This window comes from Myxocyprinus asiaticus, chromosome 4 (assembly GCF_019703515.2).
Source record: "Myxocyprinus asiaticus isolate MX2 ecotype Aquarium Trade chromosome 4, UBuf_Myxa_2, whole genome shotgun sequence".
Classification (NCBI taxonomy): domain Eukaryota; kingdom Metazoa; phylum Chordata; class Actinopteri; order Cypriniformes; family Catostomidae; genus Myxocyprinus; species Myxocyprinus asiaticus.
This window is the reverse complement of record NC_059347.1, coordinates 17,287,616-17,315,000: the sequence shown is the minus strand read 5'-3', so window position 1 is coordinate 17,315,000 and position 27,385 is coordinate 17,287,616. Positions and strand designations below refer to the sequence as shown.

General features: G+C 37.3%; 1 protein-coding gene across 1 annotated transcript in view; it reads right to left on the bottom strand.

Annotated features, from left to right (window-relative positions):
* Positions 1–25,071, bottom strand: part of bckdk (branched chain ketoacid dehydrogenase kinase) — a 26,499-nt gene extending 1,428 nt beyond the window's left edge. Inside the window, exons 1-11 of the mRNA XM_051687997.1 lie at positions 24,628–25,071; positions 21,674–21,742; positions 21,210–21,320; positions 18,585–18,632; positions 17,699–17,818; positions 17,369–17,467; positions 14,130–14,203; positions 9,663–9,791; positions 3,055–3,144; positions 1,840–1,995; positions 1–142 (exon numbers count right to left, since the gene is read on the bottom strand). The exon at positions 1–142 is cut by the window's left edge and continues 1,428 nt beyond it. Of these exons, the coding sequence (XP_051543957.1) occupies positions 1–142; positions 1,840–1,995; positions 3,055–3,144; positions 9,663–9,791; positions 14,130–14,203; positions 17,369–17,467; positions 17,699–17,818; positions 18,585–18,632; positions 21,210–21,320; positions 21,674–21,742; positions 24,628–24,879 (1,290 nt within the window). The 5' untranslated portion in view covers positions 24,880–25,071. The remainder of the gene's footprint in view (positions 143–1,839; positions 1,996–3,054; positions 3,145–9,662; positions 9,792–14,129; positions 14,204–17,368; positions 17,468–17,698; positions 17,819–18,584; positions 18,633–21,209; positions 21,321–21,673; positions 21,743–24,627) is intronic.
* Between the last annotated feature and the right edge of the window lie 2,314 nt (positions 25,072–27,385).

The following is a 27,385-nucleotide window of genomic DNA, read 5'->3' as shown; positions in this document are numbered from 1 at the left end:
AACTCTGAAGCTCTCCCCTTTGCCATCGATGTGCCGAAGACGCAGGTAAACGTCTGTGCCAATGCCCTGCATTGACTGGATGGTCAAGGAACCTCCCAAGTACTCAGCATATGCTCGAGACGTAGGCAGACCAAAGCCAAACCTGGAGATTAAAAGTGATAATCAACGAGGTGATGCATCTCAATTCATCAAATAAACAAAATCAAAAATTCGACAATTAAACCTGAAACTATGCAAAATTCTAATTATAAAATGGATAGTTTCATCATTAAATTCTGATTGGGCAAGCCGCCTCTTGAAGCCGGTGGAAAAAGGCACACCTGTGAGCGCACATTCTATATTAAAAACAAAAGTCTGCCACACGAAGTTCTCCATTCAATTACATTAAATTCTAGACTTCAAACGGAGAAACTGCATAATAAACATCGCCCTTTCTAATCTTTCAGTTTTTCTTTTCCATACACCAACCTACAAACTCATTGTCATCACTTTTTTATTCTTGAAAGTGCTAAAAATCTTTGTATGCAACTTTTTCTCTGTACAGTGATTAGATCAGAGACAGTTTAGCAGAGACATACCACTGGTATTAAAATGAATGGGAGAAATTGGAACTCCCAGCAGATGCAGAAAGGAAGTTCTGCCTTTCAGATAAAAGAGCAAATCACCTTTTAGATTCAGACTTTGCCGGTCAGTCGTCTCGAGAACGCGCATGCGCATTAGCTGAAACAGCCTGAAAATGTTTGTTTTTTAGCGTAATATGAGGTAAAGAAATGCAATTTATGATACCATTGTTGTCAGATTTCACAGCTGATTTGAAAAATTTTCTTTGATCATAATCTTGACCAACCGTTTTAAGAGATTTCGGTGTTCCCCCATTCAAGTAAATAGGAGCTGTACTTTTATGCCGCTTGTATCCATAGAAAATACAGTAGCTGCCCAAAGATGGCCGCTGAGTGGACTGACTTGCCTTGAAAGGGACTTTGGATTAGACATATTGTTTTGGACTGCCACCTCTCTACACCAAAGCGATGCGTTCTATGTGTGATACCAGTCCATTTTGTGCCACTGGTTTTAGGGTTAAAATGTTGTTGTTTTTTACTTAAAGGAACAGTTCACCCAAAAAGGAAAATTCTCTAATCATTTACTCACCCTTATGCCTTACAAGGTGTGTATGACTGTCTTTCATCAGCAGAACACAAATGAAGATTTTTAGAAGAATATTTCAGATCTGTAGGTCCATAAAATGCAAGTGAATGGGTGCCACATTTTTAAAGCTCCAAAAAGTATATATAGCCATCATAAAAATAATCTATACGATTCCAGTTGTCTAATTAATGTCTTCTGATGCGAAACGTAGGGTGTGTGTAAGAAATATTATTGGTTTTTGGGTGAACTAATCTTTATTAAAAAAAACAAAAAAAACTTTAAATAGGGAAGGCTTTTGTACCAGCAGGCATTTGGTCTTGTCTAATTGTGATCTGAGAAAGCTCCTAGTGCGGGTGGCAGTGGTGTCATGCCAAGATCCAGATCAAACTGGTTGAATCTGGATCAGGTTGAGTAGACCACTTTAGCTTCTACACATAGTAAGAATGCAAGTCAGCTGATACATGTGCCATGTGCACATTTGTTAAAAAGAAAAAGTACATTTGTACACGTGAGGAGGTGAAAAGCATGTCGTACATGCAGAAAGGAAACATGACCCCAAAATCCACACCAATAATATCCATGAATAACAACCGAAGCATCAAACCTAATGTCTAAAAGGCACAACCAGCTCAACATTTCCCGAATTCTTCGCGCAGCTCATTTTTAATCGAACAGAAATGTAATTCCTTTTACCCGTGCATGGGTCCAGATTGTGGACCGCTGTTGGTAATGTTGTCGAAAAGATTGCTCATGCGTGGATCCTGTGTACTCTGTTCAGCTGTGCTGAAGTGGTAATCCATCACCTTATCCAGAATGCTGTGAGGAATCCCACCACCACGATCTGAGATCCTGCACAAAAACATGATCACATTGACTACTACAAGCATTTACTAAAGTAATTACATGTGAAAAGCAGGAACATGGTAAACTTTCTTACCTTTTAAAAATGTGATGATTAAAGTGAAAATCTCCCATTATAATCCAACTATTTGCATAATGAATTGTGATTGGTCTTCTTTCTTACATTTATTTGCATACTGAATTATGATTGAGCTTTTCTTTCTATTTAGGGTCCAGCCAACAGAAAACAAAACCTGTGCTTTATCATGACAACGGCAAAGCAGCTCTGATCTGGCATTTCATTTATGTATTAATCTTAATCTTACCTAAATTTTAACACTATTATTTTGCTGCCTTGCAAGCACTGATATTTCCTTTTGGAAATGCAAATCTAGTTTTTATTTGATTGCGTGATATCTTTACTTGTAATTACCCACAGATATTACATAAAAGAACAAGTTCCATTCTGTTTCACTCATACATGCGTACATGTAGTGCAAAAACAGTCTTACAACTGAGTTGTATGCAGTTAATAAGTGGACTTGTTTACAGTAAAACAAACATTGTGTCTATGGGTAAGTTTGCTCAGTGCAGACTGAGGTTTCAACACAGTCTATCCACCTGAATGCTGAATGTGTACACAGTGGGATAATGGAGCAGCTTTTATAAAGGCTTCACTCTGCATGATTAGCTCTTTGTGCGACTAGCTCAAATATCTGTTAACTAAATGCTTCACACTATAGCTACTAATGCTTCAAACAAATTCTTGCATTGCCAGAAATGCATTAATTCCATTTTGCTGAGCTTACAGCAGAGCAACCCAAATAGCCAAACTTTGAATAGCCTATAAGGCTACAGAGTTCGGCTTTCCAATTAAAATCTAATTTTTGGAAATGCATTTCAGTCAGATCAGAATGCAAACATATTTCTAATTCCTTTATTTGGGAAGAAACAAGTCTGTAATGTCGTACTCCAAATAATTACTGTACCTTTACGGCTTTTCGCTGCATAGTTATTAGTAAATTCGGAAATAAATTATTGATTTTGGACACTGGTTTATAAACTAACCTTATGACAAAGTCAGTGTCATTGTTTGCGATGGTGACCACCACATCAGGCACATTGTAAGGGGTGTCCAAGTGACTCTCCATGGTGGCTCTGTGAACAACAGGAATTAAATTGTGAGGAACTTCAATCAAATATCATGATCAGCACAAACAAAACTGTAATCAATAAAGGCCTGAAGTAACTTGTAATGCATCCCTCTACTAGGTAGGGTTGCACCAGCTGTGCGTAAATTCTCACGTAAGTTAGGACATAAGGTTCACACTAAGGGCTTAGTAACTACTAGTTACTAAGGGTAAGTTACTGGTTGCACCCCCTGTTCTTAAGGCAAGACTTAACTAGTAGGTCGTAAACTCTCTGTAAACTAATGCGTAGTCGCATAATATGACGTTTACCTGTATTGATCCAATAAGCAGCCTTCAAATTTGTACACAGAAGTGTTAAAAAGCTGTGTTTCAGTTTTATCTCATTACGGTTGATGTTCAAACCTTGTCTGCTCACGTAACTGTTAGCTGTAATAAATTATATCCCCATTAAAATACAATACGTAATAAAAGTTATTTAATAAATACAGGGTTTCTGCAGGTTCGAAGGAATGAAATTTAAGACTTTATGACTTTTTAGGGCCAAATAAAAGAAACATTTAAGATCACTTTCGCAATACAAAAAAATTCATAATTCATTAGCTGGTAAATACAAAACCACTGAGACTACATGGATGTCTCTGGACATGTTTTTATATATTTTATTGCATTGATGTGTGTACTTTTTTTAAATAAGTTAATACAACATTAAAACTCTAAATGAATTCATTAAGAATGCATGTAGCCTAAAGTAAGTAGCCTATATTGTGACCCTTCTCTTTAGTCACTTGCTTTCCAGCAAGACGTGATGCAATAGACCAATGCTTTGGCAACGTCACCGCTTATGTAAAACACGGAAGTGGTGGCAAAAACCATGCGTAAATAGTAAACTTTTATCAGATTACGTTGTTGAAAAATGATTCCGAGGGCTCTCGTTGACTGCTGTGGCCTCAAGCCATCAAAAGAGCTGACTGGACTGAGATCATTTCAACTCACAACTTTGCAGCAAAAATGTATAGCGAACATGATTACATGTTTGTTATGAGCTCATTTCATTATAGTAATTGTATCGCTAAGAATATGTTTGTATTTATGATGGTTGTGTGTCATACTTTCGTTTAATCACCTAATCGGTCAAATCTAATGCAACGGTCAGTGGGCTTTCTGCCACCACTTACTGCGCATGCGCTGACATTTTTGTAAACGAGGAATAAGAAGACCTTATGCACAGTAGCCCCATGTTTGATTTTTAATGGGAATGAAAATGAAGCTGTGAAGGATAGACTTACAGTCTCTTCAATGGCACGAATGGTATAAATCTGTAAAAAGCTCCAATATCCCATCTGATTTTCCACAACTCATGTTGTCTGGAGTTTGTTGTCTATGGAGTGTCCTTGAAAAGATATTTTTCCAATGTTTTGTCTGTGGAACGATCCAAAAACACTTTAAACTACAGCCCATTGAAGAGACTGTACGTCTATCCCTCACAGCCTCGTTGTCATTCTCGTCAAATTAAATATGGCGCTGCTGTGAATAATGTGTAGCATGTGTTATATATTTTTTTCTTGGCAGATACCATTAATAAATACTTTAACAGGTAGTTAAAGGGCAGTTCATTTAAAAATCTGTCATCACTGCTCACCCTCGAGTCTGTCTGAATGTTTCTCTGCCGTGGAACAAAAAAGGAGATATTAAGCAAAACGTTTATTCTCATTCACTGTCACTACATCTTTTTATCATTCAGTGTTAGTGAATGGTGACTGAAACTCCCTAATATCTCCTTTTGATATCCACTGAAATAAGAAAGTCATACAGGTTTGCAACAGCATGAAGATAAGTGATGACAATTTTCATTTTTGTGTGAAATGTCTCAAGTAAAAACTCGTCAGTTACCTTAAAAATGGCTGTTTAAAGTTGACAATATGTACTGAAAATATTAACAGATTAAATTATGAAAGAGAACTGTGCTGCATAATTAGTTATGATGTATATTGATTATATACAAAATATTAAATATATTTTCATACTATGTATATTATTAATATTATAATATTTATATAATTATATTATTATTGTTATGTATATTATTACTTTTTTTTTTTTAATTGACTGATTCAGATGGCAGAGAAAATACCTGTATATGTCAGATCTAGAGATGGAGATGAGAGATATAACAGGTGTAACTCTGCAGCGGAGTAGTTCTATTAGCTTTACAATTCTTGTCAAAGGTAATGTGAAATAAGGAAGCGCCACGATTTGAAAGGCGTCAAAAGACCGCTCCAACCTTGAGTGCTTGCAAACTGCAATGTTGACAGCTTTGTCGATTATAAGCAGGAGCGACAGTGTTAGCGCATCGCTCGCTTACAGAGATGCATAATAATGTCATTTGCATTTCTGACTTACATGTATAACGTCGTAAATTCAGTAAAAATGTGCTTCCCTGTGCACTCATACTAAACTCAAGCGTCAGCTGCTAAATGCGAGAGAGAGAGGGGTAGCTCAGTGGTAAAATATGCTGGCTATCACCCCTGGAGTTCACTAGTTCGAATCCCAGGGCGTGCTGAGTGACTCCAGCCAGGTCTCCTAAGCAACCAAATTGGCCCGGTTGCTAGGGAGGGTAGAGTCACATGGGGTAAACTCCTCGTGATCACTATAATGTGGTTCGTTCTCGGTGGGGTGCATGGTGAGTTGAGCGTGGTTGCCGCGGTGGGTGGCGTGAAGCCTCCACACGCGCTATGTCTCCGTGGTAACGCGCTCAACAAGCCACGTGATAAGATGCGTGGGTCGATGGTCTCAGACGCAGAGGCAGCTGGGATTCATCCACCCATCCGGATTGAGGCAAATATAAGATATTTAAAACTTTTTATGGCCTTAAAAAGTAAATTGAAGACTTTAAGACATTTTAAGGACCCGCGGGTACCCTGAAATAATATATTTGCCCTGTGTAAATAACAATATATAGGAACCTTATCTAAAATAAATAAGGGGTGATAAATAAATACTAATACAACAGGCTGGAAAAATAGACATTTATTCATTTTAATATTCTATATATATTTTGAATGTGTTGAAACTTGACACCGGGCGACGCACCCTGAAAACTGCACCGTTAGATCATTTTCATACTGAAGAGCTGCTTAAAAGTTTTTTTCTCTCTCTCGTAAATGTAAACGACTATAAATGCAAACACCACCATATACAGGTGCATCTCAATAAATTAGAATGTCGTGGAAAAGTTCATTTATTTCAGTAATTCAACTCAAATTGTGAAACTCGTGTATTAAATAAATTCAATGCACACAGACTGAAGTAGTTTAAGTCTTTGGTTCTTTTAAATGTGATGATTTTGGCTCACATTTTACAAAAACCCACCAATTCACTATCTCAAAAAATTAGAATACATCATAAGACCAATAAAAAAAACATTTTTAGTGAATTGTTGGCCTTCTGGAAAGTATGTTCATTTACTGTATATGTACTCAATACTTGGTAGGGGCTCCTTTTGCTTTAATTACTGCCTCAATTTGGCGTGGCATGGAGGTGATCAGTTTGTGGCACTACTGAGGTGGTATGGAAGCCCAGGTTTCTTTGACAGTGGCCTTCAGCTCATCTGCATTTTTTGGTCTCTTGTGTCTCATTTTCCTCTTGACAATACCCCATAGATTCTCTATGGGGTTCAGGTCTGGTGAGTTTGCTGGCCAGTCAAGCACACCAACACCATGGTCATTTAACCAACTTTTGGTGCTTTTGGCTGTGTGGGCAGGTGCCAAATCCTGCTGGAAAATGAAATCAGCATCTTTAAAAAGCTGGTCAGCAGAAGTTTCTTGGTAAACGGGTGCAGTGACTTTGGTTTTCAAAAAACACAATGGACCAACACCAGCAGATGACATTGCACCCCAAATCATCACAGACTGTGGAAACTTAACACTGGACTTCAAGCAACTTGGGCTATGAGCTTCTCCACCCTTCCTCCAGACTCTAGGACCTTGGTTTCCAAATGAAATACAAAACTTGCTCTCATCTGAAAAGAGGATTTTGGACCACTGGGCAACAGTCCATTTCTTCTTCTCCTTAGCCCAGGTAAGACGCCTCTGACGTTGTCTGTGGTTCAGGAGTGGCTTAACAAGAGGAATACGACAACTGTAGCCAAATTCCTTGACACGTCTGTGTGTGGTGGCTCTTGATGCCTTGACCCCAGCCTCAGTCCATTCCTTGTGAAGTTCACCCAAATTCTTGAATCGATTTTGCTTGACAATCCTCATAAGGCTGCGGTTCTCTCGGTTGGTTGTGCATCTTTTTCTTCCACACTTTTTCCTTCCACTCAACTTTCTGTTTACATGCTTGGATACAGCACTCTGTGAACAGCCAGCTTCTTTGGCAATGAATGTTTGTGGCTTACCCTCCTTGTGAAGGGTGTCAATGATTGTCTTCTGGACAACTGTCAGATCAGCAGACTTCCTCATGATTGTGTAGCCTAGTGAACCAAACTGAGAGACCATTTTGAAGGCTCAGGAAACCTTTGCAGGTGTTTTGAGTTGATTAGCTGATTGGCATGTCACCATATTCTAATTTTTTGAGATAGTGAATTGGTGGGTTTTTGTTAAATGTGAGCCAAAATCATCACAATTAAAAGAACCAAAGACTTAAACTACTTCAGTCTGTGTGCACTGAATTTATTTAATACACGAGTTTCACAATTTGAGTTGAATTTCTGAAATAAATGAACTTTTCCACGACATTCTAATTTATTGAGATGCACCTGTATGTCGAAAGGACTGAAGCCTGTCAAACAAAACATGAGCTCATTGATGTCATAAAATATCAGTCTGCTTTTTTATTCCATCAGTTACTCCTGGTCGGAGTCTGCCGTAAATATTTAGTTTATACGTAGGGTTACGTCCTACCTAAATTTAATGGTGCAACGCTCAAATATTTAGTAGTGCGTAAATTGTGACTTAGTGCCCATTTACACCACAAATAGGCTAAGTTGTAACATATGTATAGCTGGTGCAACCGGCCTCTAGTCTCCACAGTTAAATTTCAAGAGACAGCTGAGCCTTGGGAGTGATTTTACAAAAGAAATGTGACAGAGTATAGGAAGGAAAAATCTTGATCCAGTACCAGCGCTGGCACTCATATATGCTTTTGTAAGAGACCTAGATGGCATATGATTGAGGAATTTAATGAGTTAATGTGATGAGTAATTCAGTCCGTCTCAGGTCACTTTCGGATGCTTCAAGAGGGAACAAGTGGTTTTAAGCCAACATAGACTTGAGCTCCAGCCAAGAACAGACTGTTCTCTAGCGACTGGTTGAAGAGGAGTCTGATCCAAGTGTAAACAGCTAGGAGAACAAAAATCATTACCACAGAAAATTTTTAGATCTGTGCCTCGGTGTGCAAAAATGTTAAATACAGTAATGCACTTACAATAGAAATCTACGGGGCAATGCATTTGGAAGGTTTGAATGAAGAAATGTGCAGCTCGTATTACTGTTAAAGTGCTTAAATGAATTCTTACTTCCCATAAATGTTATTAGAGCTGTAAATTTGAAAGTTAACAGGGTTACCCGCTTTACATAGTCATGAAACAAGTTGAAATATTGGATATACTTTAGCACAGACAAGACTAGTCTGATATTATCATTTAAAATGTGTAGGTCTTGTAGCAGTACTTTGGAACAGTGTGTATTTTAACTTTTGTCCCAGTGCAATGTCTTGCCCCATACACTTCCAAGGACATTGCTGTAAACATAGTTTCTGCTTGTTTTTACAAACTAAGGTCCAAGACAAAATTATTTTCTGTGGTAATAAACAGCATGTTGTTGATAAAGCTTAAATCGAGTTGAACCTGGAACGTTCCTTTTAAAAAGGTGAAGCAACACACTGTTCAAAGTAAAAGGATTGCTATTTTTATGTAGAATAAAATAAAATAAAGTCAAGACAAACTTTGATGTTGGCTTGACAAACCTTTGTCTGAAAGTTTAAACAAGTTTTAAGTTTGATGGCTATACAGACATTACAGAAAGACAAACAGCTAACAGATAAACCATCAGACAGATAGACAGAGGGGGCAACTTAAAGCAGAGTTCTTTTGTGGGTTTGTTTACATTTGAATTTTTGACAGTTTCAATTAACGAGCATTCCGTTGGCCGATTTGAACATTCCGTCAGTGTCAGTCTATGGGATTTTCCCAATTTTTGATCGTCTGCTGTACAAAAACTGAAAGTCTGATCAAAAAGACACTTTCAGAACTGTCTGAAGGTCTGTTCTGAGTTTGGTGGAAGCTGCTTGAAAGGAGGCAAGCAGCCAACATCACACACATGCAGCTGGGTCATAGTTCATGCAGCAACAGATTTCACTCCAATTACAATGCGAATGGATCACTGTTATCTGCATGTTCCCTATGACCCAATGCTGGCTTTAGCCCAAACAAAGTAACCGCATCAACAGCAAACCTGTCAATAATCATAGCAGAATTAAATGGTTAAGATAACAGAAGAATTGACCTATATCTGTCAGGAATGTTACCTCATAGCATTCTTCAGCAGTTCGGGCAGGATATAGTCCAGCGGCAGTGGAATGAAGGGAAAGCGGGCCGCCACATGGCCATTGATGCGAACACGTGGCGAGTTCCCGTACTGATGTTCACAGAGCCGTCTGCATGGAACACAGAAGAGCCATCAGGACATACATGAACACAAAAACTGATCCAAACATTTACAACATGATGCATGAAAATGCAAAACCAGGCTTATGCCATTAGTTACGCATTGGTTATAAACAGCACTGCCATGTTATGCAAGTAGGGCTGGACAATCTCAATATTTTTCAGCCTTTTAACAACATATATCTCAATGTCTATGCATTTGCTATCAAATGAGGGTTGATTTTTTCAGTCAGAGGAACCATCATTTTGATTAAACAGCCATTGCTGCCAAGAAGACTCAAAATGTTTACTGCAAGAATTAAAAACACTGTAAAATACTGTAAAAAAATACTGTAAATCTAGAAATAATGTTAATAATGTCCACTAATGTGAATTTTCATTTATATACAACAATTTAACAATACATATGATATTTAATATAAATACGCAAGTAGGGGACTTCTAGGAACACTGTAAGGTGATTATGCGAACACATTGTTGAATCAGAGCTTTAAATCGATTCACTGAATTGGACAATTTGAACTGATTCACGAAAATGAATTGAACATAATACCAACTCTAATTGAATTATTTTGCTACTTAAGTTTAAATCAAACACATCACTGTCTTAACACTCATACTCACAGTCTTACGACACAGTCTTAAGGAAAACTTAATAGTCATATAAAAAGGGCATTAGAATTATGAATTCACAGTGATGGCATTTTACTAAAATGCATGTTATTTGAGCTGTAAAATTGAAATTTAATGCGTTTCCAGGCATTGCATTGTACTAACAGGAGCACAAACAAGGTTAGCCAACAATTTTTTCACACTAGTCTCATGTTAACATAAAATGTAGCCAAGTCTTGTAGCTATAATTTTGAAACATTGTGTATTTTAAAGGTGCACTCAGTATTGTTTGTTTATGTCATCTTGGACTTACAACTAGGGGTGAGGATGCAGCATCATTCAAATGCAATAGTTTTCAGCTTTCTGTGCCATTGTAGAAATTTACTATTCACAGTCAGCCATGATTAATTCAATCCATTAGTCAAAGTGTCCAATAACTTGGCGGTTAATGAGACAAGCAGCAAGAAGTATTCAGCTGGTCATGTGATCATAACATGGCTGCTTCCATAAGGGGGCCCTCTCCATGTCGAATAAAACAGCTTTTATAAGGTTACTTATTTGACTGGAGTCTTCATCTCATGCGAGTGCTCATGATTTTATACATAGGTTTCAAAACCACTATTCATTTCTTTAGGAGTAAAACTTTTTTTAATGAGGATAAAATTACTGAGTGCACCTTTAACATTTGTCCTGGTGCAATGCCTTGCCCAATAGACTTCCATTATAAGCACAGTAGCACACTGCTGTTAATGTGATTTTAATGACACAGTCTTTAGAAAACTTAATGTCCAAATAAACAGCACATTAAAATCATGTATAATATATAATTTATTAAATAAACAGCAAAAATTCTATTCATACATCACCCAGTCCTTTAAAGAAGTACGGATGTGAATAACCTGAATGAATTAGTGAGTCTGGAGTCAGGCAGTTCAATACAGAGCCATCTTGAACATTTCATTATGTTTAAAGCGATTGTAGAAATAATTAATGAGAGGTTGATCCCTGGCCAACAGCGTGCAGTTCACAGGGACTGCACTCTGTCTGGTCTTTAAAGTGCAGGCTTTGATCAGGCCAGTGTGAAGTGGGACAAGGCAGTTTGGCTGATGCAGCATTTCTTAACCATGAGAATCTCATGAGACAGGCGTGAGCAGAGCAGCCTGACCTCTACTCTTACACAAGACCATGCAGACAATGTGCCATATTTTTAGGGCAGCAACACCTACTCAACAAAAATCAATACTGAAAACAGTTGACAACAAATACCATTATCATTTAGCTAGTGCTCTATTAACCTTGTGCAACCCCATGTCCACATGTGAACATTGTATTTTGGCTTCGCTATATGCAACGCATAATTGAAATAAATAAAAACAGATTGAATACTGTTCACAAGACTCTACACTGTCATTTAAGTGTTAAACTTCTGGCGCACCATGTCACAACAGCGTGACTTCAAATTTCGTTAAGCGCTCCTACGGGCGCAGCGCCAACAAAAGTGCCTCTGGTAAGAAACCTTTACGTTTTTTTTATTGAAACTTTTTTAGTGGTAAAGAGTAGCATCTCTAGTTTCATTTGATATGCCACTTTAAGAAATCCATTCATTTTTCGTGCGTCAGCACGCTGATAAACATGAAGTCCACATATGTGGAAATTGGGACCTTATTCCCTCAAAAGTTGAAAAAGCATGTTCGTTATTTTGAATAATTTTCAAAATGAACACATCTGTGGGTCGTTTGGCTTCATTTTAATATAAATTGTTATATTTTATTTTGATATCACGGACCAATACGGTTCTATTCATTAACATTAGTAAATGCATTCCTATATTTACTGTGCATTTTCACATTGAGAATCAATGTATTCATCCAAAAGCTGAAAAATTTTGCTTTCATAGTCTTTATATGGAGTTAGGATGAAAATAAGGTGCATTTCGAACTGTTCTGAGACCAGTGCAGAAGTTTGCTCTATATTTTTTTTTTTTTTTTTTTTTTTGCTTGTTTATTAGGTGTTACAAATCAAAAAGGAAATGGAAAATGAACACAGCAGTCATGCAGGGGCCTCAGGAGGATAAAGTAATATTTATAGTTTAGCTTTGCACACCCTGTATTGCATTCATATATTCAAATTGTTTTTGCTGTTGTACAGCTGCACTAGTTTCAATAGCCAGTATTTTGGCTATTGGCATACAGTCCGTTAGCAGGATATTCCAGCCAAGAACTGCACGCTTAGACAGGAAGAAACCATCTGATCGACATGAAGTGACAAATCACAATTAATTCTGTTTACGTTCCAATTAGGGACATGTTTATAGGAAATCATTTATAAAAGAATAATTGGTCGGTCTGGAAAAAAATTATTTTAAACAATTGAACATCAGTTTTGGTCATCGACCGGCTATACAGACATCACAGAAGAAATTAGTGTGTCATTTTTGTGTGCAGTATGCCTTAAATGGTCAGCGAATGAGTATGGACATGCCGTCTGAGGCACAGACTAGCATTGGAAAGATGGCTTTTTAATAAAATGCACGTAAAAACATCTGAGGTTTTAGCAGATTAATCAATTGTCAAAATTGTCGTTAGTGGCAACCAGACATATTTCACCAAGCATTCATTTCAAGATCATAATTGAACTGCATTGTATAAATGAGGACAAAGCCAGCCCTAAATCAGAATTAGCATTTGGAGATACTCAGTGCATATGCAAGCCATAAGTAGGATGGGAAAAAGGTCTCTACAATGACTGACTGGACAACAGCAGTGAAGGGAATAGAGTGGTGAACTGCTGGCGAACAAATACACGTGTTCAGCAACTGCACATTCCTCAAGGAAGGGCCACAAGCATGAAACTCGTGACTACACACTGTACACAGTCTGCATTGTGACCTTTTATGATTTAAAGAGCCAAACTTCTAGGACACATCTAGAGAAAGCCTCTAAACATTTAAAACACTGACGATACACACGGAGTAAAATAACAGAGGCAATGGGAACAGAAATGTTTTTTTTTACTGTGATCTGATTGGGTAATGTAGTTGCTATGAAACCTGCCCAGCTAATCATTGCTCTTAAGCAAAAAAACAAAACAAAAAAGAAAGATTTGGAGACTTCCTCTTGTTGTGTTCTGAGGTTATTGTTAGTGTAGGATGATTTATGATGTGGAATCTGCTAACACACATGAAATAGTGTTAAGTGTTAAAGGGTTCAAGTCGCTGCCCACGCCCTTTATCAGGAAATGTGCATGGGTGGCAACTTTATGTAAATGCCATTTCTTTAGTGTTTGGAATTTTTTACAAAAACCTGGCCTCTTATGAATGCTATTCTACAGTAGCAAACAATTTAAGAAATTATACATGCCGTTCACTGCAAATCATTCCTTGACACAAACAAAACATGACTGTTTACACATTTAACTCAAGTATCTTAAGTAAATACATGTTTTGCTCCCACTAAGCAAATGTTATACAGTAGCTCTACAATGACCTTTAACACTTATCTTGGTAAATCATGGATGACTAGCCTGGGATTTGGCCTTTATTCTAGGCAAACAAAGTACACGCACGCACACACACAGACAGACAGACACACAAGCAGTTGTAAACGGAGCTGACTTTGCTGATAAATCCCAGAAAGTCTTTCAGATATCCCTTGATTCCTAAGAACTCACACGTGTAAACAGATGGCAAAGAGAAGTTAAAACGAGGACATACTTACCGAGCAAAATCAACCCACTTCTCGATGATCTTTTTAGGGGAAAGGCGTCGGCATATAATGCCTACAAAATCAGGCTGAAATATAGGGAAAAATTTGTCAAGACACAATAACATATCATAAACTTACATTCAAACTCACACCAACTTCCTAACGACAGCTCATTGCACATTAAACTATGGCCTACTCTGTGGTTGAAGGTGTTCAACATTTTTTGCATGTTACTATATGGTTGCTAAGGTGTTCTGGGTGGTTTCTACGGCATTGCTAATTGGTTGCTAGGGTGTTCTAAGTGGTTGGAGATGGTCAAAGTGCTCAGCCCTAAGTCTCTATGATATTCTGGTCCTCAAATATGGCTCTGATCTATGGGATTTTTCTGCATCCGCCAGGCACAAACATAAACATACCCTCTCCTTAACAAAATGCAAACAATGTGGAATGAAGTTTAATACTTGGGGATTTAAACAAACCCATAACTCCAAGTATGAGCAATATTGACCAATAAAACTTAAATTTAAGAACTTCAGAACTGTGTGCAATAGTGTAAAAAAAGCGTTTATTGCACAGAAACATTCCAGCAGCCATGTGTCTTATAAAATAAAGGAAACTAGTCTAGCGAGTTAGTATCACGGCACGTCTCTTAGCCATTTGACAGCAGATGTGGGTGGAGAGGCTCTTTTATATTTAGCCTGTGCATGTGGGTCATATGAATTATTGGCGGCCCACTTGTCTGTCCATACGAGACACTTATGTCATTGGGCTAAGAGTTGAAGACTGCATAGCAGGTACACACATTCATGGGTATTTTAATAAAAGTACTGGCGAGTTTCCTAGTATGGTTGAGCAACGCAAGCTGTTTAAAGTACATTGTAATTACTGTCTGGTATATGATTGATAAGCATTTAAGCAACGCACCTTGTCAAACCAGCGAACTGACAGCACTGCCTTCCACTGATGATGCACTTTTGCGTTCAATGACAGTTTGACGACTAAAAAAACAAAGCGCTTATGACTAGAGGCGCCGTAAACTAGTGAGTCGGGACGCAACCAAAGTGAGACGCTCCAAAAGCGACCGCCTGATACGCGAGTACATACCAACATTTAGAAATAGTGCAGGGGTAAGCAGACCAATAATAGTGTTATGTTCAATGATAGAACTGACAATCAATTGAGAGCCCTAGGTCAAATACTTCCACTTGTCCCAGCTTAATATGCAGAGACAACTGCAAGTAATCAATTGGTAGGTTGATTTCCCACAAAAGTGTAAACTGTGTCTCTAGCTGGGTTTCCATCCAAATGTTTCATATTTTTTTAAACACATTTCTAATTATATTCCAGTAAAGAAAATTAGAATAATTGCACATTTCCATCCACTACGTCAGTGGTTCCCAACCTGGGGTCTGTGCAGAAACATTAAAAACTGTCCAAAGCAAGGGCTTAGGTTTGGTTTGAAAGTTGGTAGGAACATACTGCATGGATAAAATTCCAAATGTTGGTAAAAATGTTGGAAAAATCTATTAATTTCAAGGATTGGATTTGAGATACCAATGGAAATCCGTCCCTGTAATCTCCAGAACTGGTGATTGGTGTATCCTACACAGCGCTGAGAAAAGTAACAGGTGCCACGTGACAACACCATTTATGAGCCGTTTCAGAAGAGGTAGAACAATAAATTTACACATGAATAATAATACTAAGGACCTTAAATATTTGTTCAAATGAAAATAAATACAAAGTAAAAGTATTTTCTGTGTGGTAAAATTGCCCAAATATTGGTCGGGACATTTCCGATTTTCTGAAAGTTTGTAGGGACAAGTCCCTATCATCCCTACCTAAATCTACACCTATGGTCCAAAGACCTTGACATCATGGCAACTGTAGCAAAACTTCATTAAATGTCACTCTACCATCCAGAGCATCTTTGCACAGCTTCATGAGGATGAAGTACACAAAGTTTATTTTTCTTTGATCTTAAAAATGCTGGGAATTTCTGCGATTTCATAACCTCGTGCTACAAAAATGCAAAACCACTTAAAACTGCATACCTTGCTGACATGTTAATGTTTTATAATAAGACCATCAAACAGCTGCAGGGCTTAGTGTTGGGTATCGTTCTATTGTGTTTATGCAAACTTTCGCCACAAGGCAGGGATTGCACGTTCTACATGGTCATTATACTTTTGGGTTATTTTTGCATTTCTCACGGCCTTGGATGATAGTGCTCTCTCTCGTACGTACGGGGGTGGGGCAGTTAAGAAGACCTATAAGCAGCCCCAGACAGAATTTGCACACGCAGAAGAAATATTTGCCTAATTTGATGATGCTTTCTGCTACCAAGAAGAGTGTTGTACTCTCAGCTCTGTTTAACACGTTTAAATCCATTCTGCAGAATTCCGCAGATTTTCCCTCAAAATCTGTGCATAAAATACTAAAAAGTAGATTCCCTTTGGATCTGCTGCTACAACACAATCACACAGAAAGTCACTCACTGACACGTGCCATTTCCCATCAGACATTTTTGCATCGTTTTTAGTGTGTTTACCTTCCCACATGGCTCTACCACCAGCAGATTGCATCAGCAGCGTGAGAGACCCGGGTTCGTATCCATGTTGAAACCAGGAAGTAATCGTGTTTGCATTAACAGTGACGAGCGCGATTCGGAGGTTGCACTTTTCCCCCTAATATCTAATTTTTACAACACTAATGGTTAGGTTTAGGTTTGGGTTGGGGAGTAGGGTCCATAAAATATGCATTCCTCTTCACTGAACTACATCATGTACAGTTGAAACAACTAGCTTGACAACCTCTCCTGGACATAAATGGCACTCACACGTGCCTATACGCCCTACAACACTTCTCAATTTGGCCACTGGGGGTGGTGTTTTTCATTTCAGTCAGAATATCCACAGTTTTCCTGAGCAACCATTGGGTGGTGCCATGATGATTCTAATTGCCTGTTTTCGGTTTCTGGTCTCGAGACGCAATGTAAAACTAACTGAAACAAGTGATCCAGCCTGAGAACAACTATTTAAGTGTTATTTGGAGTAAAAATGTATTTCAGACTCAACATGTGCAGGCATCATAAACACATTTCAGGAAACCTGCTTGACAACATAATTATTTTTTGTAATTCGGTTTGGTGTCACTAGAGGCCCAGAAATTACATGCTTCGTCTTTAAAGATCCAGTTTCATAATACCTGTAAAATATTACAATGAAAAGGGGTGCTAAAAAATGACATACATTTTCCTCATGCAGCGCGATGTGGTGCGTGGCCAGCATTCGGATGCCCAGACGAGATGTCAACGTTGTGTCCAAGAAATTACGAACCAGAGTTTCATCCTGAACAAAATGAAGTTAAAAAAAAAATAAAAAATCCACTGAGATTACAACTGGATTAGACCAATTTGAAAGAATAATACGGATGGACAAAGCCACAAAGCCAAAAGACTACATAAACTACATTCCTGCAATAATCATAAGCTCGAAATAAAACCGAAAAGAAGATTTCTACGTCAAACCAAGCAATACATTATTATGCTAAGGGTGATAAAAAATAAAATAAAATCTTACCACAATGTGTTTACGACATTCCCTGAATCCCTCGGCTAGCAAGGTGACAACATCTTTGTGGTCATCAAGGAGCTGTTTCACAAGTTTGCTATAGCGAGCTTCAGTCTCCTGGTCTTTTATCTGAAGATAAAACGTCAGTGGAAAGCTTGGCAAAATAATATTAATGTTAGTAAAAATATTTTAAAAAGATTAAAATCTTAATCAGCCGGTCATTATCACAAAATGAAGAAAAAAAAAAAAAATGCGATGACTGGCTGATTGTACATTGTCCCACTTTTTAAATGGCAATTCACCAATTAAATAAAAAAAGACAGAAATTTTATTATTTGATCATATGATAAGACACTGCAGCAGGGTGGAAACTAGCACCACTATGCATGCAATTGTTGTATGGGACAATGGTCAATTATACATTTTAACGGGTAGGCTATTATGCCAAATATCTGACAGCAGAGTGCTGCGATTGACCAATTAGAATCAAGTATTCATGAGCCATGTAATAGGGTGACTAAATTTGAGTTACTAAAATAAAATATAGCAATCGCGTCAATTGCTTCATATTTCCAGTGTCACATATTGTGAAATTTGGGAATTTTCATTTGATCACCAAACACTTTTCACAGACGCTGAGCACATCAGCATTGACACAGCAATGTGCTTAGTCAGTCAACAAAGAATTATGTTTCACTCATGAGAGCTGAAATACAGTCCTCTAAAGCTAGTACTGGTGCACTGAGCAAACACACAGGCTTCTCTGGTAACAGAATTATGGTAGAGATTGCAAACTGGTCAACAACCTGCTGGCAGTTTAATGGTTGACACCTAATGCTTAGGGTTTAGGCTTCATGCTAGATCAATATGGATAAGTTTGGCCAATTTTACTTACGGCAGGGAAGTCACTCAGCATATGGTAGGCCCTGATATAAAGCTCGTGCTGTAGAGAGAGAAAGAAAATGGATGATTACAAATTTTGGGTAACAAATCAGCTCTGTTGTAGTGTTCACAAAGGCCTGTTTGCCTCATCCTTCCCCTGAAGCCCATTCCTGGCCCCTTACCACCCTTCCATGAACGCATGGCTTACATTCTTTATGGATTCTAGGAACACATGCCAAAAAGAGGAAGGAGTCATCAGAAAACACTTAAAGAAGCTAAAGGTTTCAATTTATCAGCCTTAGAGAAGGAAATTGACTTCCAACCAGTATTAGCCAATTCAATTTATTCAGCTGATGACATTTCTAAACAAGCAAATAACATGTTTTCTCAAAGGACTATAAATTATAGCCAGGTTCATATGTTTTGATGACCAAAGATGGACCCGATATTTGGTTTGACTGATATTTTTTTAATGAAATATCTGTTAACTTTTTTCATAACAACAATTCAGTTAGATAAAGCCCAAAAACAAAGATGAAAATTTATTTGTAACCTTTTAATACATCAAAACAATTTTGCATAAATATGATGGTGTAAATAATAATAATGGTGGTAGTAGTAGTATTAAAATATTCATACTGCATGTTTTATTATTGTAGTCCAATAATTTTTTTTTATTGTGTCAAATAAATTAAAACAATTAAAAATGCTAAAATTGTTACAATTATTAAAATGTAACTATTATAATTTATTATTAAAATTAAATATTCTAAATTTAAAATTTCTAAAATTATTAAAATGTTCGTACTGCATGGTTTTATAGTCTAATAATGATTATTTGGTAGATGTCAAAAAGCGGAAAACAACCGTAACATGCTAAAACTACTAGTAAAACGTACTGTTTAATATTATTATAAAATATTACATTAATTAAAATTTAATTAAATAGCAATTTAATTTGAATTAAGAAAATATTAATACTGCATGTTTTATTATTGTAGTATTATTTTGTTATCGTCAAAAAGAAAAACAATTAAAAAAATTATCAATTATTAAAACTTGTTTATTATTATTTGTTATTCTAATAAATTATTTACGTTTAATTTGTAAAATTAATTTAAATAAAAAATTGTTAATTTACTATTTTTTAAATATTCATACTGCTTGTTTTATTATTGTAGTCTATCGTTTTTTTATTGGGTCAAAATGCAGGAATAAAACAAAAAAATATTTTGGCATATCAGTTTTTGGACAACTACACACAAAAATAATCTGTATCGTGTTGGTTTTTAAAAAACGATATCAGTCAATCACTAGTGATGACACAGCAGTTCTATTTGAACATTACCGATTTAACTGTACCAAACACACTCTAAAAACACTAGTTAATCTCCCTCAACAAAAACAAAAGCTGTACATGAGACTCTCTCTGGAGCGTAGCTGAGGGCAGATGTGGGTAAAAGTTCACAGAGGAGGAGGGCTCACAGAAAGAAGTAAACAAGCAGAAGAAAAGAGAAGGAATCCTCATTCTAGAGACATCATCTTTCTGCATGCTACTTGCTGATTGCCTTTTCATTCTACCCATATGTAGATCAGCAGAAAATGATGATCGACAGTGATGGTAATTGTGGTGATTTATGGTTTTGTATCAGTAAATAAGACAGAAGAGAGGAATATCTCAAGAGGTCAGGCCATTGCCACATGAGTCAAACTGAGAATAATAAAACAAATCAAATGAAACATTTTATTTGGAGTTTGTACTATAACTGCAATGAGAGACAACAGACAAACTGCTTTGTCAGCAAGCCTAGTTGACAGTCAATATGAAGAAAAGGCTTAAAGTAGCAAAATGATTATATAATGTGACATTAAATGTAATAATGCTTCCGAATATTTTATGATTTGCCAAACATAAAAGTATTTAAATAACTGAAAAGATCAACTATTTCCAAGGGTAAGATTCACTTAAAAAAAAAAAAAAAGACATATTGAGTTAATTCACTTATTAATTCTCGGAAGGAAAAGCACACCATCCCAGTGGGCATTAAAATTAGTGACAGACCGATCTATCAGCCGATACTGGGCCATTTTGATATTATAGGATTGGTTAAATATTGTGAAAAATAAGTCTTAATTTCAGCAATTTTACGTACATCTCATTAACCTAAATTGTATCATGCAGCCTATATCAGCCAGCTGCCATCCTGCTCACTATATATTGGTATCTGCAATTGCAAACCCATATCATTCAATCACTAATATGATGTACCGGTTATGAGGCTTTCCCATACTGATCCAACTACCAAATAAAACCACCACATGCATTAATAAAGCACTTCCAATACAACCAAATCAATACCAAGCAACTAACCCTCCATCTATAGTTGTCATGAGCACAGGGGGTCTGATGACACTGGCACTGAATCAAATATGGTGGTCAGCTTAGCAATTTGGACCTCCATCGGAAAAACACTGTGCCAAACTGAACCGACCCCAGTTCCTCATCACTCAAAATCATGTCTGAGAGTTTCATGGGTGGAGCATGTCTACCAAACAAGCTTGTAAGAAAGACGGTAAGACAACCCGTCACAAAAAGACGAATGACAGAGAAATGCCACAGAGAAATAGGGGAACTCACCACTTGGAGAATGGTTGGGTTGCAGCCAATAATGAAGGGCAGGCTGCGAAAGCCCTTGATGCGATGAGCAATACGGACAGGCAGCTCTTTGTGTAGGTACTTGGCACTGCTCTGCATTAAAATAAGTAACATACAGCAACTTAATATTAACTATCATAATGAAGTATAGAACAATTCTTAGCCCCTAACGGCTGAAACAATCGTCCAGCACTAACAAAATAGTAACAAAAAGTACTATGGTATTACAATGCTATTTTTTTAAGTTCCATGTATATATCATGGTATATATGGTAATCATTCAGCAGTACCATGGTATATATCAAAGTACCTTGGTATTACCATGACGATACAGATATCATCAATGAACACGGATGCAACAAATGACTATAAATACTCTCTTATAAAAGACTGGCACCAATGTGGGTTGGGATAAATGTAGAATGCGAGACAGGGTGTGTAATTACCAGGATATGTTGTCCATCAGGAGACTTCCCTGCATACAGCATAGTGGCTGGTGTGAGTCTGACAGAAGGCTGTGAAGAGAACATTACAGTTAAAAATAGGGCTGGGTATAGACAGATTTCCTGATTCGATTAGATTCTGATTCACAAGCTCTCAATTCATATGGTTATATTTCAGTTATAATGTCCATTTTGCTAACATATGAAAGCAATTTTCTCCCAGATAATGCTGTTAACTATACAAGGGACCTTCTAACTAGGTAAATTACAAAAATAGTAATTTTACAAACTATGTTTTTATTAGTTTTTCTTCATTTGTCACATTTTAGCTTTTTATTTTTATGTAAAAATCCATGTATTTCTTTAATAGACATGACATTATATTGCATATATTATATTTTGTTTCATGTTTATTGTTTAATGTATAATTTATACTGCTTACAGGTATTTACATTGATTTGTAGAACACGTCTTTAAAAACGGTACTGTCTCTTTAAGAAAACCGGCAGTTCTGAAAAGAGTGTATGTAGATGAGCGCATGTTAACAAGAGAGGACTCAAATGGCTTCTTTATCTCATCCACGTTGTTCGTGATTGGAATTAACTATTTATTTTAATTTTTTTTGATCAACAGCTGAATGTAAAGAACAGAAAAGTGTATTAAGAGACCTTATTCTATGATAAATTGACGGCAAGGGTTTTTGTTCAAACCAAACTTTTACTCTCAATACGCAGTGAAAGGATCTCAGTTCTAAACTTTTTTTTGCCACTATAGCGCTCATCACTGGAGAGTGAAATCTGAACATTTGCCAGCTATTGGCCAATCACAGACATTTTTATAGTCGCATAGTGCGAAAATTTGGTCTCACAAGTGATTTAAGCCTACTCGCATTGTATAGCATTACGCATAGAGTAAAAGATCGACCTTGGGATTCAACAATCGAGATCGTTCAAATGAAGATCGCGACGCACTGGAAAATACATATTTTTACCCAGACCTAGTTAAAATCATTGCTTTTACCACTTTTAATATAGACCTTGTATCTGATGGAGACACAAACTAATGGCGAGATGGCTTTTTTAGCAACTTAATTGTCTATGAATTGAGCTTCAGCCTGTATTGGAAATGTTAAAGAACTATTTATGTTCAGAGGATACAGTATAATAATTCATGTGTAAAGTGACAATTGTAAGTCAGTCTCTATGTGAGTGATGAGGACGGTTCAACAGCAAAGGACAAATCTAGGTCTACATTTAATATTTTCAATTAATTGAATGACCACTTAAAAGGAAGAGTTCACCCAAAAATAAGAACAGTAATTTACTGATCCTAAAGATTTTCAGTGAATAACAACATAAATTTCGGTCCACTCCTCACAAATTCTATCATATGGATTTAAAAGACTTGTTTATAGCACATGAGTCATATGGATTACTTTTTGATGCTTTTTTAAAATCCTTTCTAAAACGTGACAGCCCCTTGCCACTCTATGCTTTCATTATATGGAAATGGACAGTGTGAACATTCTACCAAACTTCTCTTCTTGTGTTCAATGGAATTAAAATCTTAAAGGAATAGTTCACCCAAAAATGAAAATTCTCTAATCGTTTACTCACCCACATGTGTATGACCTTCTTTCTTCTGCTAAATACAAAGATTTTTAGAAGAATATCTCAGCTCTGTAGGTCCAAACAATGCAAGTGAATGGTGACTAGAACTCAGAAGGTCCAAAAAGGACATAAAGGCAGCATAAAAGTAATCCATAAGACACCAGTGGTTAAATCAATGTATTCAGAAGCGATATGATAAGTAGTTAGTGTATTCACTTGCATTGCGAGTCCAACAGAGCAGAGGTAATCTTCTAAACATCTCTGTGTTCAGCAGAAACAACATCTGGGATGGCGTGAGGGTGAGTAATGGATGAGAGAATTTTCTTTTTTGGGTGACCTATCCCTAAATTATGTGCATAATGAATAATTTAGCACAGAACACTAAAGGAGCCGTGGCCAAGGTTTAATCATGTTGGGTTTTGTTGAGTCATTAAGGCAGGTCCTCTGAGAACCTCAATGTGGGAAGGGTTATGTAAGGATACTGCGCACATGCTTGCTCTGACCGAACACAAAATGACAGCGGGGAACTAAATGATCACTGATGAGATGAGCTTGATGCATGTTTAAATGCACGTTTTCATCTACAACCAAGAACACTTGCAAATGAAATTGCTTTCTCAAATGGTTAAGACTCGCACTAAAGATTTCTGTCCTTGGTTTGACCTGTGTGTGTGTGTAAACCTCATGGCAGTTTAATGGTTGACACCTAATGCTTAGGGTTTAGGCTTCATGCTAGATAAAGCAACTTAGTTTATGCATTCATACTATTGTACAGTCAAACTTTTTAATATGACCATACAAAAATTTCCCCCCAAAGGGCTTTAGTACAAAAGTCTGATCATTTGAATCAGATTGATTATAAATCTCCCCACAAAAGAAGGCTTGAAATGGAAGTTTTATCATTTAAATGCTTCAAATGAGACAAATTCCCATTATCATCATCATCATCATCATCATCATCAGAGTACAGTATATCTTTAGCTAACATTACCATCAGATATGTCAGTCTATTCCTGTACACTTTAGGGTTATTGTAGTGTGTTTCAGTTCTAAATACACATTTCTAGCAGCTCATTTTAAATGACATTACTGTACAACCATACACTGGTTGACTACAGCCATCTCATATGTGACAGGAGCTAGAAACTTGCCAACAGGACTGAGATTTCATTCATATTGACAGGGTTTGTCTCAGACCAGAGATACTGAGAGTGGTTAAAGGGTGTAAACGAGTCCAGCCTAAAACACGTTCTGATATTATCGATGGAGACCACAACGTATTGATCTCCATCTAGGGCGTTAAGAGACAAAAGAGTGTATGTTTTTAAGGAGACAATGGTGACTGACCTTCTCGGCAGATGCATCGATGGCAGACTGATTGTAAAAAGACGTGACGGTTTTGGACCTCTCCCGAGCCAGTTCCGTGTAACCGGACATGGACGATGTAGACCGAAACCTTCTGTCGAAGCCTTGTCCTCCAGCCGACTGTGGCGCGAGTGCTCTGGCTGAAGGGGACAGAAAGAGCCGGGTCATCTTGATCCTGGAGCCGCCGCTGCTGCCCAACAGCTCCATGGCCTGGCCTGTCACGCGGCCTCGCATTTTCACTGTCTTTTATCGTAAATAACCGAAATAACGAAAACTCAATCCCTTATCATTACTATAAAAAGACACTCCGACTACCTCGCCATCTAAAAAAATGGTTTGTTCGTGCACAATGGCACGTCTCTAACACCATCACATCGCTGGATGTGAAATAAGGAGGAGATGAAAGCACACCAGTCTCTTGTGGTGTTTATCGGCAGACCCGTGTGAGCAGCCAATCAGCGACCAGAGGGGGCGGGGCTTAGCGCTCAAGCACGGCCTCAACAGTCATAACGCAGCAAGGACAATGACGGACAGTGCGGCAGGGAACAGCTTGTACTTCTTTTAACTCTCACGATTATTCACGTATTCGAAGATTGTAAATCGCACTTTTATTGTGTCCATTCTGTCTTCAGCGAAACTAACATAAAAAAGCAAGAGAATGTCATATTGTTATGATAACATGCTATGTAAAAATGTAGATAGATGTGAAATGCCAGTTTCTGTTAAAGGTGCACTCAGTATTTTTTCCCTCATCTAAAAAAATTTCCCCCAAAAGAAATGAATAGTAATTTTTAAACATGTGTAAAAAAAAATTATTGCTTATAGCATGAAATGAAGACTCCAGTCATATAGGTAACCTTATAAAAGCTGTTTTATTCTACATGGACAGGGTCCCCTCAATTGGCGCCACCATGATGGAATCACGTGACTAGCCAAATACTACTGGTTGAATCTCAGTAACCACCCTGTAATTGGACACTTTCGCTCATGGATTAAATGAAGCATGACTGTAAATAGTGCATTTTTACAATGACATCTCTAACTATTCCATCTGATTGACGTTGCATCCATGCCCCAAGATTTGGATGAAACATGAACATTCCTAAAAATGAAAAGTCTCTCTTCATTTACGCACCCTCATGCCATCCTAGATGTGTATGACTTTCTTTCTTCAGCTAAACACAACAGTTATTTTTAGAAGAATATCTCAGCTCTGTAGGTCTATACTAGTGGTTCCCAACACTGCACATTTTGTATATCTCCCATATCTGTCACACCCAGTTCAGGTCGTGGAGTCTCTACTGACGAGCTAATAAGTTGAATCAGGTGCATTTGATTAGGGAGATATCCAAAATGTGTAGTGTTGGGGGGCCTCCAGTAATGCAAGCGGATGGTGACCAAAACTTTGAAGCTCCACAAAGCACACACATGCAGCAAAAAAGTAATCCATATGACTCCAGTGGCAAATTCCATGTCTTTTGAAGCCAGTCGGTTTTGGGTGAGAACAGACAAAAATGTAACTCATTTTTCCCAATAAATCTTGACATAAGCAGTCTCCTTGGTGGTCATGATTTCAAGCTCGATTACACTTCCTAGCACCATCTAGCGCTCTACACAGACGTCAAGCACTTGGAAGTGTAATCGAGCTTGAAATCATGATCGTGCCTAGCGACTGCAATGGCAAAATGTCCCATGAATAAAAAGAGTTAGACTTTGGTCTGTTCTCAACTAGGGTGAGTAAATGATGAGAGAATTTTCATTTTTGGGTGAAGTATTCCTTTAAGTCCAATACGACTGCCATATTGACCAGCACAACCTACACAGAAATTTCTGAGTGCATCTTTACAACACCATTGGTAAATATTGATCAAATGTTATAGATGCCCTTTATGCATCCTAATCTGGAACTACTAGAATATGTCATGTCACAGAAGCCTTTTAGGATGTCTAGGCAGAACCCAGGTTCCAAAAAGGACACATACCATGGTAATGTCGTTTTTAACATGACAGAAGTGCCATGGTATTTTTTGAAGAAACTTGGAATACCATGTAAATAGCAAGGAACATATGGTAATCATTTATATGATTTATACCAAGGTGCCCTGGTGTTACTATCTGATACCATCACTGTACCATGGAATGGCCATAGTATTAAGGGTTTTGTTCAGGGATGCAGTTAAAGCTCACTTTCCTACATGAACGAAGCTCATACCCAAAAACTGTAGTCCACAAATAAGGGGGCTACAGTCCCACCTATATGTGTGCATTATGATAAACTCATCAAACATTAAAACACTGTCAATTTTAATGCAAAGAACTCATAGGAACTAGAGTTAAATGAAAAAGAAATTAACAAATGACTTAATAATTCAGGTACATACATATATACAGGACCAAAACGTTTTGGTTTATTGTTTTTTGACACTAACATTTACATGTCCTTTAAAATACAAAACTGGTGTATGACACCAGTTCATTCATTAAAGCAAAATACAGTCAGAAAGTCCTCATCTGAACAATATTATTCCTCTTCTGACAACCTTTCCTTTGCAAATGATATATGCAAATTTAAAACAAGCTAGAAAAAAAAATGATTACAAAAATATGAGACTTTGCAATAACAATTGCTTTAGTAAAGTTTGCAACAGTGGAAAAGAACAAAATTTACATGATGGATCAATTAGACTGTCTTTTTGAGACAATAAGTCTTTAAAATAGATGAAATAATAGAACCAAGTTT